Source organism: Zalophus californianus, chromosome 1, assembly GCF_009762305.2.
Source record: "Zalophus californianus isolate mZalCal1 chromosome 1, mZalCal1.pri.v2, whole genome shotgun sequence".
Lineage (NCBI taxonomy): Eukaryota > Metazoa > Chordata > Mammalia > Carnivora > Otariidae > Zalophus > Zalophus californianus.
The window spans coordinates 167,059,094-167,077,189 of NC_045595.1; the positions used below are offsets into that span (position 1 = coordinate 167,059,094).

At 35.4% G+C, this 18,096-nt stretch overlaps 1 protein-coding gene and 1 pseudogene across 2 annotated transcripts in view; both read right to left on the minus strand.

The window, feature by feature from the left end:
* The window catches only part of ZPLD1 (zona pellucida like domain containing 1), a 63,365-nt gene that overhangs the window by 13,031 nt on the left and 32,238 nt on the right, over positions 1-18,096 (minus strand). The window contains exons 3-7 of the mRNA XM_027586167.1: positions 16,141-16,361; positions 12,727-12,908; positions 11,167-11,239; positions 7,565-7,662; positions 6,150-6,230 (exon numbers count right to left, since the gene is read on the minus strand). Coding sequence (XP_027441968.1) covers positions 6,150-6,230; positions 7,565-7,662; positions 11,167-11,239; positions 12,727-12,908; positions 16,141-16,361 — 655 coding nt within the window. The remainder of the gene's footprint in view (positions 1-6,149; positions 6,231-7,564; positions 7,663-11,166; positions 11,240-12,726; positions 12,909-16,140; positions 16,362-18,096) is intronic.
* LOC113918026 lies at positions 190-1,139 on the minus strand (annotated as a pseudogene). The gene has a single exon (XR_003518430.1). The product of XR_003518430.1 is annotated as a mediator of RNA polymerase II transcription subunit 6-like (transcript).

The following is an 18,096-nucleotide window of genomic DNA, read 5'->3' on the forward strand; positions in this document are numbered from 1 at the left end:
TCAAAGTGCTATATAAATGGAATCATGCAATCTGTAACCTTTTTGGGATCTGATTTTTTTACTCTGTAATTATCTAGAATACATCTGTGTTATGTGTATCAATAACCCATTCTTTTTTTTTCTGATTTACACAAATACCTTTATTTTGTTTTTAGATGTATATAGCAGTATACATTTGAGTAAGGAGGCTGCTCAAGTCCAATAGGGGAAAGGTTACAAAACATACATAAAAAATATTCATATCAAAAGCATGAGGATCCTTACAATCTTTTTTTTAAAGAACAAGCACATTCATACAAATGGAAGGGTTGTGACGAAGAGTTTTAAAGTTCAAGAGCCTGTCACAGTAATGAGGTATCAATAATGGGCAAGAGGAGTCTTGCAAGCTTCTCTCCTACCCATTGCTCACTGAAGTCTCATTCGTTTTTCAGGGGGGCCTTTGGTGCGCACTATCTGTTGGACGTTCTTTGTGGTCTCCTTCTCCTCCAATTTTACAGTTTCTGGCATAGGTTCTGCCTCTTTCTTTGTCTGATCCACTGGGACAGGCTTTTCTCCAGACTTTTGCTGCACAAATTTGGGTGGAAATTTCTGTCTAAGGTCTAGGAGTAAAGCATCCACACGCTGTCTCTGAAAAATAGAGCTTGGTTCTTCTTTCCTTTTGGCTTTAGGTTTGACTTTATCTTGCTCTTCGTGATCTTTGAAGTGCCACCAATACCCTTTGGAAGGATGATATCTACAGTATGACAGAGCTTCATCAAAAGCTGACTGAATGCCATGCACTGCAGTAAGCACCCTAGAGTTTATAACTGACCCCAAGTCTGGCGCTTGATAGATCACTCCAGCAATGATATAGTAATCAGCCTACTTGGGTAGGGGACTGCCGCTGTTGCTTCCGAATGATAAAAAGAATGGGCTCTTGAGCGTGTAAAAGGATGTATTCCACTCCAACCATTTGATTTCAGTGTTCTAATGTTAGTCTCTGCATTTTGACCACCTCATTATTACATGTTCTGTCATAAAAAAGGATTACTTCTTTCTGAAAAGTAATCCAGGACACTTCCACTGTTCAAAATAGGGATCCAGGAACTGTCAACCCAAGAGATTTCCAGCAGATTATCTTGGATATCTACCGCCGCCATAATTCCAAAAGCGCTCGCAGGTTCTCAATAACCCATTCTTTTTTATTTAGGAGTAGTATTTCATGCCATGGATATACCACAGTTAAATTATTTACCTATTGAAGAATATCCATTTTTTTCCAGTTTTTGGCTACTGCAAATAAAGCTATCATTAATATTTGTTTACACATTTTTTTGTGTGAGTCTCTTATATAAACCTCATAATCACTGAGAAAAATGTCCAGGAATGCAATTGCTAGATTGTAGGGTAGCTACATATTTAATTTTCTTGTTTATTATTGTATTTTTAAGTACTAAATTTTCCATTTGTTTCTTCTTTATGTCTTCCATTTCTGTTCAGAAACTTCCCACTTCATTGTTAAGGCTTTCTATTTTTCCATTTGTTATAAGCATGTTTGCTATTGCCTATTAAAACTTTTTATGATGACTGCTTTAAAATCTTTTTTTAGATAATTCTGAACTCCCTGTCACATTTATTTTTGTCCTTTTTCCATTCGAGATCTTCCTGATTGTTGTTGTGACAAGTGATTTTTACTGAACCTAGGACATTTGGACCATTATTTTATGAGACTCAGGATCTTATATAAACCTTGTATTTTAGCTGGTTTCCTTTGCCAACGCTTCATCAGGGAAGGAGGGATGCTGTGTCATTATTGCCAAATAGGAGTAGAAATCCAGACTCCTTCTTGGACTTTCTTGACCCCCAAGGAGTGGGGATCTTGTTAATGCTGGGTAGGGTGGGAGTTTCTACTCCCCATTAGGCACCCACTAATATCTCCTTGACTAGCTGGGGTAGGAGTGGCCTTCCACCAACACCCCAAGGACTATGGTCTTGTTACTGTGGAGTAATAGTAAATGCCTGACTCTCCACTGGGACTCCTTTGACATCAACCCAATGGGGCATGTAAGGGTATTTCACTATTGCCAGGTGAGAGTAGAAGTAGAGAATCCCCACTCGCCTTCTCTGAAATCATCCCATAGGGGAGATTGGGATACCCTGTTACAGCCAGACAAGGTTGGAAATTTAGCTGTCCACTCAGTCTTTGTTGGCCTGGGTGGGAATGAAGCCACAGTTTATTTTGTGGTTTTATTTTGTGGTGTTAAATTAGAGTAGTACAATTATTGTGTAAGTTTTATGTTTTACTTTGGCTTGAGAGGACAGGCTTGATCATCATTCATTCATTCATTTGGACAGGTTTATCACCCATTCATTCATTTATATCCATGCCCCCTGATATTTCTGAGTTACTAACTTCTTCAGCTCTAAGTCTGGAATATATGAGACAAAAAGAAAACCCAGGGAACTCACCACATATCATTCATCAGGTCTCAAAGTACCTAGCTGGTTGAACCTAATCTACATCTTTTTATATTTTTATATTTATTTTGTATATAATATTAAGGGATTTTTTGTACTTAGCAGGAGGAATAGGCAAAACTCTATCTACTCAATCTTCCCAGGAATGTTTTCAGGTCATTTATTTTTACTACAAAGAAGGAAATCAATTTTTCTTTTTTTCTTGTTTACTTACCTTCTCTTTCCTTCCCTTTCCTTCCATTCCTTTCCTTGCCCTTGTCTCCTCTCTTCACCCTTGCCTCCTTATTCTTTCTTTCCTTCCCCTATTGTTCTTCTCTTCTCTGTTTGCCCGTTTCAATTCCTTTTCTTTCTTTCTTTCTTTCTTTTTTTTTTAACCTTTGACTTCCTTCACCCATTTCTCTCACCCCCAAGTCTCCGTGTCTGACAACCACTAATCTGTCCTCTGTATCTATGATATCTATGAGAGGTGTTTTTTTTTTTTTCCCATATGATATCCATTCACAACTTCTTTATCCATTCATCAATCAATGGACACTTAGGTTGTTTCCCATGTTTTGGCTATTTTAAATAATGCTGCAATGAGCATGGAGGTGCATATATCTTTTTAAGTTAGTGTTTTCATTTTCTTGCATAAGTACCCAAGAGTGGAATTGCTGGATCAAATAGTGATTCTATTTTTAATTTTTTGGGGAACCTCCATAGTGTTTTCCATAGCGGCTGTACCAATTTACATTCCCACCAACAGTGCACAAGAGTTCCCTTTGCTCCACATCCTCGCCAACACTTGTGATTTCTTATCTTTTTGATGTAGTCATTCTAACAGGTGTGAGGTGATATCTCTATTTAGTATTTGTTTGCATTTCTTTGATGATTGATGGTGTTGAACAGCTTTTCAGGTAACAGCTGGCCATCTCTATGTCTTCTTTAGAAAATATCTATTCATATCTTCTGCCCATTTTTTGATGAGATTGTTTTTTTACTGTTGAGTTATAGGAGTGCTTTATATATTTTATTTTTTTAAGATTTATTTATTTTCTTGAAGTGGGACAGAGGGAGACAGAGAGAGAGAATCTCAAGCAGACTCCCCACTGAGTACACAGCCCCACTCCAGTTTCAATCTCATGACCCTGAGATCATGACCTGAACTGGTATCGAGAATTGGACACTTAACCAACTGAGTCACCCAGGTGTTCCTTTATATATTTTAGATATTAGCCTCTCATCAGATATATGCTTTGTAAATATTTTGTCCTATTCTCCTATTCAGTAGATTGCCTTTTCATTTTGTTGATGATTTCCTTTGCTGTGCAGAAGATTTTAGCTTGATATAATTCCATTTGTTTAATTTTGCTTTTGTTGCTTTATGGTTACTTTTCAGTAAAAAAATTAATGTTGCAATGTCTAATTGCAAATCTTATCTGTTTCATAGCAACCTTTTCCAGTGAGTTTACTTTATCTTTAAATTTTTTTCTCAGCTATTTTTTTACATTTCTCGTGTAGTACATTGGAACACTGTAAGCAGTATCTTCATTGCTTACCATTCACATTTGAAAGAGTTGTATTTCCCTAGACCTGTCCTTTTCTGAGGACTCTTTGGGCAATGTGGAACAGTAATGACCTTCCTCAAGGATTTCCTCAACTCAAGGTTACCCTGCCTTTGTTTTACAGAGACAGACAAGTTTCCATTTAATGTGCACTAATTGTATAGTTGAGTTTTCCCTGCCTCTCTGAACCTAAAGATGTTCAAGAGTTCTACTATCAGTTCCATGTTCCTCAGCTTCATTTACAAGCCTTTTCCACCAAGGCCCTTGTCTTCCCAGGTGAATCTTTCACTTTTTAGAAGGTATATTTTCCTGGTACTTTCTGAGTTCTGCCACTTCTGAAGCTCTGGTCATTCTCTATCCCTTCATTCTCCACATCCTCCAGGGCTGTTGGCTTGTTGGTTTTCAGCCTTGTTCCTGGCAACTCCCACTCAGAGTGGTACCCTCTCCTTCTGGGTGTGCATCTCTCCTGGCTGTTTCTGAAATCTGCTACCACCGGGACCCCTTAACATTGACTTTTCTTCCCTGTTTCTCCTGCCACCTCTCCCCACACTGCTTCCTGCAGGCCTCCCTCTGCACCATTTGCTCTTGATCTTAATTATTTTTATCAACACAAACACATATTTGGGGATTTCTCAGTTTTCTTTTTCACCTACTTTCACTATCACTGCCATTTGAGAAACTGATTTAGTTACTCATTTCACTCTCTATAGTTCTAATTAGAACACTAAAGAGATTCAGCCCTAAACCATAGTCATACTAGAAGTCTGATGATCATATTCCAGATTATCAGCATGTGATCATTATAGAAATTTTGGAAAATAAGAAAAACATCAAAACAAAATGATTCACAATCCTACCATGCATAAATAACCACTGTCAACCTGTTGATGTATTTCCTTACAGTCTATCATATATTATACAAATGAGGTTCATTGTACATACAATTATATATGCTGATTCTTTCACTTCATATTTCAAACCATTTAAATTTTAAGGAATCACATATTTCCAAGGATAAAAATACCAAGAAGATAGAAAGGTAGAAGATAAAATAGAACCAATCTTTTTTTTCTGTTTTATAAATAACTTTATATAATTTAGTGCCTGTATGAGCTCCCAAATCACTAGTTCTCCATAATTCACCTAGCCATTTCCTCACTGCTGAACATCCAGTTTGTTCCTAAGTTTTAGTATTTTAAATATCAATGATAGATCAGATATGATAAATATTTTAGAATATTCTTCCAAATTTGTGGGTGTAGCATCAAAGAATATGGAATTTTTTAAGGCTTTTGATACATACTAACATTTTTTCCCAAAAATGTTGCCCAAATTAACACTTACAGCAATAGGATATAAGAATATCAGTTTGACCTAGCCTCTGACTATCATCTTAACCTTGATTAGCCAATAAAACATATTCTTTTGGTTTCCCATCATATTGCTCCCATCATGTGTCGATAAGCAGCAGTGATCTGAGCCAGCTGCATTTTATAAGCATGATTAGAAGCCATTGCTTGACTCTCAAGTCTGCTCTGCTGTCAGATAAAAATGCTGAAAGGAAACTGGAATGATTGAATGTTTTTATGATCAATGTCCCCTTTCCCTAAATGTAGATTACATTCACTCTATCAGTGTCTATTGGAGAATGAAGTTGAAGTTATTGGCTCTGATAAAAAAGGAGTAGTAGGCTATATCATACTTTCATATTAAATACTGATAAATGAAGAAAAGCATTTGGGGGTCTAAATTATCCAGACCATTGCTTTAATTTTACTCTCCCTGACATACGATGAAAATCTAGCTGCGAATAAATAGTACCTCCCACTGCCTTTCTCTGATTGCCAATAATATCCTAACCATGCTTTTTCCAAGACAGTGAAATATTCCCACATGTCCCAAACATGAATAAAACATCTTTGATGGACCTAACTGACTTGCAATTCTCATTCAACAATAGCTTTATCAGCATTTTGTGTTGAAAACTCTTCTCAACTGTTATACTTCCAGCTTTGTAAGGACTAAAAGCTCACAATGTAAAACTTTAAATTTAAAGGCTACAGAAGTGTCCCACAATTTGTTTATATAACTTGGAGTTTTCATTTCAATTATCTACAATTGGGTCTTCTCTATCAATACAAGACTTACCTAAGGAAGAGATCATATCGAATATCATCATTTGGGTTCCCTGATGGGGTTGTGTAGCAATAATCCATTAAGACATTCCATCTGCAGAAAGAGGTAAGCATAATCCAGAATCAGAATCTCCTTTTGAGTACTAGTTACTAATCCAAGGGAAGTAAATATTGACAAATGTCTTACCCCCACAGGATAGGACTATATTTTTGTTAGTTATTTCAGAGGCTTCTTGTTTTAAAATGTTCTCCTAAGCTCAAAGTGTTTAAAAATCTGCAGCAAATTGCGATCCTACATCAAGTGGGGTTAAGGCTAATATCACACACACAAAAAAATTGTGTACATGATAGCTGTTCAAAGTCTGAAGAAGCAAAAGCCAAAAGTGAGCTACAGAGATGCTTCTATGTTCACTATGAACAACACCTTTTGTTTCCAGCAGTTACTATCTCTAACAAATGATGGAAGATATTACAATGCCACACACAGCAAGGAGTTTGGTGCATAAATTATACACTGAAAATTATGCCAGAATCAGTGGTGGTGAGAATGCGAGTCCATGATAGACACTGCTTTAGGTAAAAGAAAACCATGAGGCAAATACACAGCCTTCCTCCACAAGGCCATACTGTGCCTACATTATTTCATTTTAACTCTGGTGTTATAAAAATGACCAGTCTATAGGAAGTAAATGACAATAATTTTTGTAAATCCTACATTTGATAAGATAATTTTAAAGTATCATATATATCCAAGAATAGCAATACTAAGAAAGGGAGAAGGTAAAGAACTAAATTTCCAGAGTATACTGGAGAATACTTCAGTATGAAAAGTTTATGTAATAATATGTGATTGGATCTTTATAATAATATTGGATCTTCAGCTTGTCAATTCCCTTTCAATTTTGAACATTCTGGATTATCTAAAACGTGATCATATGAAACTTGATTATATGAAACTTGATCAATTTGGGGTTTCTTATGGAGATGTTTCTGAGGATCATTTTATATAATTTTGGCCCAGGTCATTATGAGGAGAGTCCTCTTGCTTTTTTAATAAATTTGTATTGAATGATAACATACACATAAAAAAGTGCACAAATCATGAGTGTTCACAAAATGACTACATCTGATTCATCATCTTTCAGATGAAAGACTAGAACATTGTGGTATCCCAGAAGATCTGCCACTTCCAGTAATTCTCCCTCCTTCTTTATGGAAAGACTTGTTATTTTTCAATTAATGACACAAAGTAAGGGTCACTCCCTAATCTTTGTAACTTGTTATTTCTACTTATTAGCATTCCTAAATGGTGTGGCAATGACAGTATTTTTTAAATTAAAAAATGAACGTACTATTTTGATGATTCATGAGGCTTTATGTAGTCAAAATGTTTTAACCAACAGAAAAAAGAAAAGAGTTTGAAAATACCTGCCATCCAGATTAGTGGCTTGTACAGCTGCAAATACTTTGGTTTTCAAAGGTAATCCTATACTTGGGATAATTAACTGCTGACTGTAGGTTGAATCCTAATGATGAAAAAAATGAGCAATTAATCTGTCGTTGTCTTCCAAACAGCACATTTACCACTTAAAACAATAATGTCATATAAAAAAGGGGGCAAATGAACATAAATATACAGAATCAACCCCAAAAAGGATCTAGTTAATCCTTTAGTTTCTCAGAAGAACTGTTCTTAAACCATATCCAAGTAACAAATTCATTTCCATGCATAAATCTTTTTGTTTCCATGGCTTATCATATATAATTGTTAGTGTTCTGTGTATCTAAATTGCATTCAGTGGTTAATCGTCAGTGGTTAATACTTAACTTGTTTAATAATCAATTGTCAATAGAGTTTATTTAAATTAATACTTCATTTACTAAAATTACTTAGTGGCTAATACTCAGTTTCTTTAAGTTACATCTACTTCAGTTTAAGCCCTTTGCCATTGGAGTTATAGGTCTTTATGCTCTTGATAATCTCTCATTTGCCCAAAATCACTTATCTGGCAATTTGAAAGTACCAAAATGTATTTGAAAACCAAAAAAGAGACCAACATGTCCCCTAAGTTGCCAAAATGCATGCCATGGATTTCCTTCACTGAATTCCTTGGCAGTTACTTATAGAAGGGTGTCTCAGAGCTTCACTTCCACCTTTTTACCCTTATTTTATAACAATTCTCAAGAGCTTATTTATATCACTGCCCAACTTACAATATTAAATCAATAGGTTAGAAATTGAGAGGTGAGAGCTTTAATTTGATAATGAAGAAAAAAACAGAAAAAAATTGTAGGGAAAAAAAAGAAAAGAACTTATAAAAATGTAAATGTCAAATCATTGAGCATGCAAGCAAATTGTTTCCCCCAAATTTAGTAACCCTGAAGACAGTGATATTTTGCAGCAAAGGAAAAATATTAATGTTCATTATGAAATTTCAAAGACATCAAGCAAAGGCAAAATACAGAGCATATTCTGTTTAAGAAGGCCAGAAAGAAAGCAACAGATTTTGAATTTTTGAAATTATAAATTTTTAAAATTATGGTTTGGACACTTTACTTTTGAAACATTTCATTCCCAAATAAAGTCGGATAAATGAGATAAAATTATTTTCTCTATTGCTGTGATAAATGATAATAGCTCCTCCAACCATTTCTAATAGGTAGTATTTTTATTTATCTTTCTGGCTCCCTTTGCAAACTTCTCCAAGTATTCCACTTCATTAAATATACATATCTTATACTTGCATCAGCAGGGTCCAGAAGAATGTTTACTTTTTTACAAGTATCATACTGCTAAGTCATTTGCAAATGATGTGACTCAGCTGTGGTTTAATCATGAATTATCACATTTTTCCTCCTAAAATTGCTTCTAAAGGTTTTTTTTTTTACTTTGTCTTGTATATTTGCTTTTTTATTCTTGTTAGTACAATATTGTCTGTAAAGTCAATTATATTTATTTTAGATTTTTTTATTCAACTTTTAAAAAACGTTCATAATTACTGTAGTACTATTTCAGATTTACTCTTTCTGTATTTCCTCAGAAGAGACTAGTATTTAGGTACAATTCAAATTCACAGTCATCTTCACTTTCCATTTCCACAGAGGAGAAAACTGATACATTTATATTACACAAAAATAAGGCCACAGTTCAACTTAAAATAATCCACATTTATGGAAATCTCATAGTCAATAAAAGTCATCCTTTTTTATAAATAAAATTTTCCTAAGTATATTTACTGCACTTCCAGAATACATAAATATAAACAATTGCATGAATGCAAACTAGGTACAACTTTTCCTTTCCAAAGAATGAGAGTAGTAGGTATATAACTTTTCATTATTCCTATGGGCTAAAAATCAAACACTCTGCATGTGAAATAGGAAGATACGGCCAGTAATGGTTATAAAATAATACTCATTTTGAAATGTTGCAATGACATTACATATGGACAACTAAATGTTAGTGTTCCAAACAAATGATAAGTATGATTTGGATCAATTAGTGAAAGGAAACCAATTTTTTTTTCTAGTCTAAATTACTAGGTTTTTTTCCTTGTTATTACAATATAATTGACTGTATCCCCTAGGCTGTACTTTCCACCTTTGTGACTTATTTATTTTAAAACTGGAAGCTTGCATAAATTACTAGTTTGGTAATATCCTGTATCATGGCAAAATATTACATCCATGCCATGTTAAAAAAGTAGTTGGGGGCAGTGAGGCTCTTCTATATGATACAGTAATGATGGATCCAAGTTATCAACATTCATCACAATCCACAAAATATAAATGAAGAGTGAAACCAAATATAAACTATGGACTTCAGTTAATATATATATATGGGTTCATCAACTGTAACAAACATACTCCAAAATTCATTCAATTTTAGGATCAGGAAGTTTCATCTTTGTTTCATTCAAATATAACAAATAATACTGAATCCAAACCAGTCACCTCAATTCTACCCCAGGAGCTTACACCTACAAATCAACAGATAGGAATTTTCCAATTTAAAAATTTTGATCAAAACAATAATAAATATCTGGCCATATTGGGAATGAATATTGGCACATATTTGCTGAGCATTGTGGAACCGAGTAACTTGGCAGTTTCTTCTTGCAGAGGAAAGTTTGGAAATGACAGAAAGGCAATCTTCATTCCAACACATTTCAATTTGTCGTTTAGAACTCAGTGGTGTCAGACTACAAACTTATAAACATGATTTTTTTAAATGCCTTTGGAAAATGTCCTACTACAATATTTATAGCTCATTATATTCAAAGTATAAAGCACTGACTTTTAAATCAGTTGCATGAATTATAACTCAGTGCCATGATGACATGAATAATAATGTAAAAATCAGATTCATAATTTACAAAAATGTTGGTTGATAGATTGAAAAATTGATATTTAAATCAGGCATTTAAAATGTATGAATAAAAATTTTTAATCAACATGAAAATATCATTTGGGGGATTAATGTTAGAGTTATAAATAGAAATCCATGTATTTTTCACGTCTTGCTGCCACTGTCGATATTTACATGACAAGAGTTTAGACAATACTATGTAGTTAACCCAAATTATTTCAAATGTGACATAATTGTCATCAGCCAAAACCCATATTGAAAATATTAACACATTCATCACCAAGAAAAGTATCATTTGGACTTTTCCTATCTTTTTATCACAAAAATATTACTTCCAAAATCTTGACCCTGACTATGGCTACACACACATGCACACAAATAAATATATACATATAAATGTAGATAGACAGTTGGAGTAACTATGTAGAATCACATTTACAAAATAAAATCGAAGTCATTTACCAACTTTTAGAAAGTAATGGAGTTTTTAGTATACCTTTATCACTAAGATATATAAAAATGCTAGTAAAGATTTTTAAATGTTACCAAAGTATAACAGGGTTAATGTGGCTTTTGGTGGATTTTGATATAAAATCCATCCGCATAAATGGCTCCTCAGAACAGTGAGAGGGAACATAACATCCTTCACCCATCAACTTACATTATAAAGGAGCAGGTTCAAAGTGCTGACAAATGTACCATTGTTCTCTCTCACAGAAATAGCAGCTGAGGACCTAAAATAGATTTAGAGAAAGGAAAGCATTGATGAGATTTTAAATTAAAAGTTTCAGTTATACATTAATGTTGGATTTAAGGAACTAAAACTCTTGAGTAAGCTTGATATACTTTTAACTAGGCCTGGAGTAGGCACACTCTTTAAATCACTGAACAGATAAAGAGAGAGACCAAATAAAGACAGACTGTTCTTTATGATCTTTTTATTTACAAAGGCATCTTTGCATTTTGCATTGCATATATGGGACTGTTTAAAGAAAAATGTCATTCCAATATAATTTGAATCTGATATAAGTACATTTTCATCAATCCCATGAGAAGTTTCATGAGATTAGGGATTTTGCTTTACTTTGTTCACAGCTAGAACATTGCATGGCACATGGTAGAAGTATAATAAATATTTATTGAATAAATGAATGATTTTCCATGTACACTGCAGCTCAGGAATGTGTGTACTGGCGGAGAGAGGGGCAGCAGAGTAAGTCTGTGACACCCTAATGACTCACTTCCCTCTGGGTCCTGTATCGTTTTGACTCAAAACCTTTCTTTTCTTGTTTTCCAAGTCTTGCTTTTCACCAAGGTATTTATCATCGCTGTGCCATTAAAATCAGCTGTGATCATTTTTTTTTAACTGAAACAAAATGTGGCCTCCACATTCCCTCATGACTAAGATTAAACAATCACTATACCTTTGCGAAAGCAAACCCTAGATCTGAGGAGACAAAGTTTTCACTCAATTATCCCATTTTGTCAAAACTATTTGATAAATCCAGAAGACTATGTTATAAGGTGAACATAACCCTGTCTTGGAGTATGTGCTTTGGGAAAAATGAATGAATTCATGACTATAAGCAAAAGGCTATGACCTCAGTCCATATCTGCAGCTCTTTGGCTCTGAGTGACGTCACCTCTCTTTGGGAACCATCGGCACTTGTGCAGTTGACACCTCAGAAGAGGCATGTGGTCCCCAGATTCTGAGGCAGTAGAGTCCAACAGTGAGAGTTTATGGCAGAGACTGAAGCCAAGCAAGACTCAACATGCAGTAACTATTCTATGCACTGGAAACAGGACAGTCTTCCTGGACTGCATCAGCACCCTAGAGTTCTTAGCTTCTTGGGCAATTCTAAAGGGCATGAGGAGAACCCCCAGGTAGACATCTGGCCAGTTTGAGCCAGTTTTAATTTGGGGGGAAATACATATGTGTGTGTGTGTGTATATATATATATATATATATATATATAATCTGTTGATATGGGTCATTTTATATATATATATATATGTATATATCTGATCTGTTGATATGGGTCATAACAATGTCAGATCAATCGATTGATCGATCAATAAAGACAAGACTTAATATGGTTTCCATTACTTTGAGTTTGGCTATTCTCAACAAATCCTGCTATTTTTATAAGTCCCTTGAGGATATAAAAATGACTCAAACATGAAGACAGAATGTGAAAGCAAGGATAGAATGTGAACTTACGAGGCAAGCTGAGTATTATTAACCAGGTATTCCAGTGGGTAACTACAACTAAATTTGTAAAGAAGCCCAGGTAGATAGCTGATGATTGTTGGTGGGTCTGGAGTATCAATGTATCCCGAAATATTTCCTATTTGTACTGAAGTTGCATTTCCATAAGCACTGACTCCAGGAATTGTGGATACCTATTAAAATGGTAGATCAAGTTCAATGATTAAAAAGCTATATGTAAATCTAGGCATTTCATACGCAAAATAAAACATTAGACCAGATCATTCCTAGGGTCTGTTTCAACTACAACATGCCATGGTTTTGAGATTATATACACATAATGCTATTTATAAGTGATTACATATGTCTTTTAACCAAAGGAAGCTTCATATTCACCAAAGACACTTTATTCATAATTCATAAATAAGAAAGGAGAGGGATTACATGTTCAGAGGGCTACAACAAGTAATGCAAAAATGTTCATGAGTAAGGTCCTAATTCTGTGGCCTGGCTTAAAAGATCCCTGTTAATCTGACCTTGTTTTCCACTTGGCTTGATATCTCCAGACTCATACTCTTGCCTAATAATACCCCAGCCGCTGGGACACCTGGGTGGCTCAGTAGGTTAAGTGTCTGTCTGCCTTCGGCTCAGGTCATGATCCCACGGTCCTGGGATTAAGTGCCCCATCGGGCTCCTTGCTCTGCAGGGAGCTTGCTTCTCCCTCTGCCTGCCGTTCCTCCTGCTTGTGCGCTCCTTTTCTCTCACTCTCTCTGACAAATAAATAAAATCCTTTAAAAATAAGAAGAAGAAATGATGCCCCAGCCAAAAGGCCCTTGTGGCTTCGCACATGATCCCTCTGCCTCCTTCCTCCCCCACTTCATGACATATCCTGCTTCTCTCCTGGATCTCCTGTTCCCTAGGAAAGCTCCTGACTGCCCTCTAGACCGTGCTCATCTCCATCACAGGCGGAGGAACGGTGCATGAGCAGTCTCCTGAACTGTCAGTCCCCTTCACCGTAATCAGAGACTCTTGTGGGTAGGGAGTACTCTTAGTCTTGTTTGCCTTTGCACGGTTTGCATCACACGGTGACACCAGCCTCTTGGGAACCCTGAGATAAATTCTGAACAAATGAATTAAGGTCACAAATTTTCTGAGGGTCAGTCTGAGGGCTTTCCTCTGTGGTACATACATGAAGACCCTCATCTCTTTCCAGGGCAATAGTTCATAGAGCAATAGTTTATAGATGGACTTCAGGGGGATCATGAACTCCCAGAAGTTATATTAAAATATTGTCCATATGTGTGTTTTCATGGGACTGATTAGCTTTCATTGGATTCTTCAATCCCACTAAAATTTAAGAACCACTATTTTAGGAATAACCAATAATGTTCTTGACTTTCATAACACCATAGAGGAATACAGCTTCTCCCATTATGCCAAAGACAGTATAACACTCGATAAATACTTTTAACAGATATTATGGAAATCCGTAATACTTACTTTTCAACAATAGAATAAACTTTATGCGTGAACCTAGAAGTACATGGGTAAAGCTGAGGCAATTATCAAGCTAATTCATGAACAGAGCCAGAATCATTACAAAAGAAAACATTTTTTTATTCTAATCCAGTGATGTTATAGTCTACTTAATTTTTCCCATGTAGGATTATCCTTGGAGAAGGCTCCAAAGTTGGTGACATTTATGGCAAAAATGAAAAAAATAAGCAAATCCCCTCCTCTCACACTTTCTGACTGGCTAACTAAACATACCAACTCTGTGAAAACAAAACAAACACAACACACACATAGATAGCAATTTTTATGCCCAAGTTATTCGGCTTTAAAAAAAGTAAATAGCACATGCATGTGCGAACATGCATACACACACACACACACACACACACACACACACAGATGCTTCACCTGGCATTTCTCCTGAACTATTTTCTTGGCAGCAGGGCAAGACTTAAATCCAGAGAAGAAAGCGCCCTGAAGGATAGACCCCAGGGTAAGGTGGGAGGAGGGAAACCTTGGCTCTCCATATGGGCTCCTCCCTCCACAAGGAAACACAGACATGTAATAATCAGCCTGCATCACTCTCCCTCAGGCCCACCCCATAACCTCTCTGTGCACAACTCAGAAAGATGAATAAATGTTTTTAATAAAAAGAGTCAACAATACTCACGCTGCAGGCTTGGAAACGGTCATGGGCACAATATTCTAACTGCCCTCCAGGAAAAGATAAAGAAGGAGATCAAAGAAATCTCTCTTTCCCGGCTCCCATCTCCCATCAAGTCTTAGAAACCCTGCCCTTAGAGAAATTAAGCCTTCCCCTTTAATCCCAAACAATAATTTATGAAGAGAAAAAGCCAGTTTCTCCTCATTCACTGGGCTAAGTGGTCATCCTCACTGTATCTCCTTTATGTCTGTGCTAGGATTTACCAATAAGATTATATTTAAACAAGCAAAATGAAAAATCAGTACTCAATGAATTTCAGTGTAACACCTCTCAAATCACAATATTTATACTTCAATTAATTTTAATTCCTGGGAGAATCAATTCCTTATTCAGTTTCTTTTTTCTTTCTTTCTTTCTTTCTTTCTTTCTTTCTTTCTTTCTTTCTTTCTTTCTTTCTTTCTTTCTTTCTTTCTTTTTTTCTTTCTTTCTTTCTTTCTTTCTCTTTCTTTCTTTCTTTCTTTCTTTCTTTCTTTCTTCTTTTTTTGGTGTTCAATGCAAGTATAAATAAATGAATAACATAAACTACTTGTTCTCATTCAAGGTGGAAATATTTGAAGCAGTATTTTGATTTTCACAATGACTAGAGAGATTTCCTTTTTTGAACAATATACTGGGATTTCATGAATAAGATTGGATATGAAAAACATTTGGAAATTCAAAAGACAGTCCCACACAGTGAAGAATATCACACTGAAAATGCTGACGCCCTCTCCCACAAAACACTGCTGTGGATCTTTCCATGGTAAACATGGACCTAGAAGATTCTGAGTTTCCCATTCTATATTTCATCTTTCTTTCTGAATGAGGTCACTAAGAAGCAAAGGGCCAAGGGATTTATTGCCAAACTCACCAGAACAAATTTTGTATGATAAGATAGTTCCATAAAAAGCATGAGAAGCACAGCTAATGATAAACTGTAGGGAAATGTTCATCAGTGTCACTCCCACAAATAATGTTGTTTAGGATAGCACAGCTGATCTCAGGCCCCTCAACTCTCAGCTACAATAACCAGAACCATTACTGGGAAATAAAATTGTATGTCTGAAGCCTCAAACAGGCAAAGAAAGTGATTTGCTCAGTTTTATTGAAATTTTTTCTTGAAAGATTGGGCTTCTGATTATTTCATGAAATGGGGAGACTTTTTGTCGTGACCCCAAACCTAACACACAATTTCACACTCATCTTACCACTAAGTTGTTTCCACAGCCCTCCAAGGTGCTGAGATTGATGATGAAAATGACCACTGCGGGAAAGGTGTTGTTATTGATGAACCCCCTGCAGTGGGAGTCCCCATGCCTTCCATTCAGCGCCAGATCAGTTTCAGAATAACCGGAAAAAAGTACGGTGCAAAAATTAATCTTCATTGTAATGGCCTGCACCCCACAGTAGACATTGATGTCTCTTTCAGCTGAAATTAAAAAAATATATATATATATATATAAACATTAGTCACAAAAGCACAATACAGGGTACAAGAATAACTTTAATGTCCCCTAAGGTATTTACTCATCCCTTCAGTCTGTTTAACTGATTCCTATAGTTGAATATACCATAAGCCAATGTGAAAGTTGTTAAGAAAAGTAGCCAGGAAAAATAGTCTTAGATTTAGTTACTTAGGAATTAGAAAATATCTATTTCTTTGTGTCTGGTATACAGAGGATGTGCATTAAATATCAGCTGAGTATTACAGAATGATTAGAGAATCGAGTGGAAAAAAATCAGGTTACAGAGAAAATTCAGAGCTGGAGTAACTGAATTATTCAGATAGCCTGTCCAGAGTAGTGAGACTCACTACAAATGATGCATCTTCCCAAGTATAAGGAAAAAGCAGTTAAAATCCATCGTAAGCCATACTGGCTGAGCATTTTGGTGTTTTGTAACCCATCTTATCTAGGATGGAGGAACAAAAGCTGTCCATCAGAATTCCATTTTATTTTGCCTATATTAAATCACTTTAGAGAGAAAGAAATGAAAACAAATGTGTTGATACTACAAAAAAAAAATGCATATCCTGCTCTAAGAAAATTTTGCCAACGTCTATGCCAAAATAAAGGAATGAACTAGACATGGAAATTTAAAACACAATTTTCACGACTTCCATGACTATTCCATGAGTTATCAGTGATGAGATCCATTCTACGTCTACAGAGGTGAGCTCATGCACACACACAAGCTTTTCATATCTCTATTTAGTTATTTTTCTACATGTAATGAAGAAAATATATGTAGCAAATGGAGAGGTCGATTGGGAGGCAATTTCCCAGTGACAGAAGCTTTTACTTTTATTGTTTTTGATAACTGTTATAAGTTGAATCATGTCCTTCCCCACCATAAAAAAAGATACACTGAAGTCCTAACCCCCAGTCTGTCAGAACATGACCTTATTTGGAAAAAGGGTCACTGTAGATGTAATTAGTTTAGATGAGGTCACACTGGAATAGGGTGGGCCTCTAATCCAAAATGACTTGTGTCCTTATAAAAGGAATGCCATGTGAAGACACAGAATTGGAGTGATGCATCTATAAACCAAAGAATGCCAAAGATTGCTGGCAAACCACCAGAAGCTAGGAAGAGCCAAGGAAGGACTCAAAATGTGGACACAAACAAAACAAAAACTGACTAAGCTATTTAGAGAAATCCCATTTGTTCAAAAAAAGGAAAAAGAAGCAAACTAAAAGATATTTTTAGTAAATGAGATGATGTTCACCTAATACATAAATGTCATTCAAGATTTTTTGGCGTAGTATTATTGGCTTAAATACCTCAAATCTAATCTAAGGGTAACAGTGTTCAACAGCATTTTTCTTTGAAGTATTCATTCTCCATACTAGTTTTTGCTGGCAAAGTGAGTCATATTTTGAGAATGTAAATAGGTAAAAATGAAAATTTGTTTGGTTATGGTTTTAAACTCATTACAAAAAGAAAGAAAATCTTTTTCATGGTCAAAAGGCAAATATTAGGCTAGTTATTATAGAAAACTCCAAGCAATATTCCCTTTGTAGGTAGAATTCATTATGAAGTACACAGGAAATAATAAATACTACTTAAAATTGGGAGAATATCTCTATTAGCTTTCAGAAACATTAGCTGTTTGAATGCAAACATAACTTTTAATGATGCTCTTTACTAAAATAATAGATGTT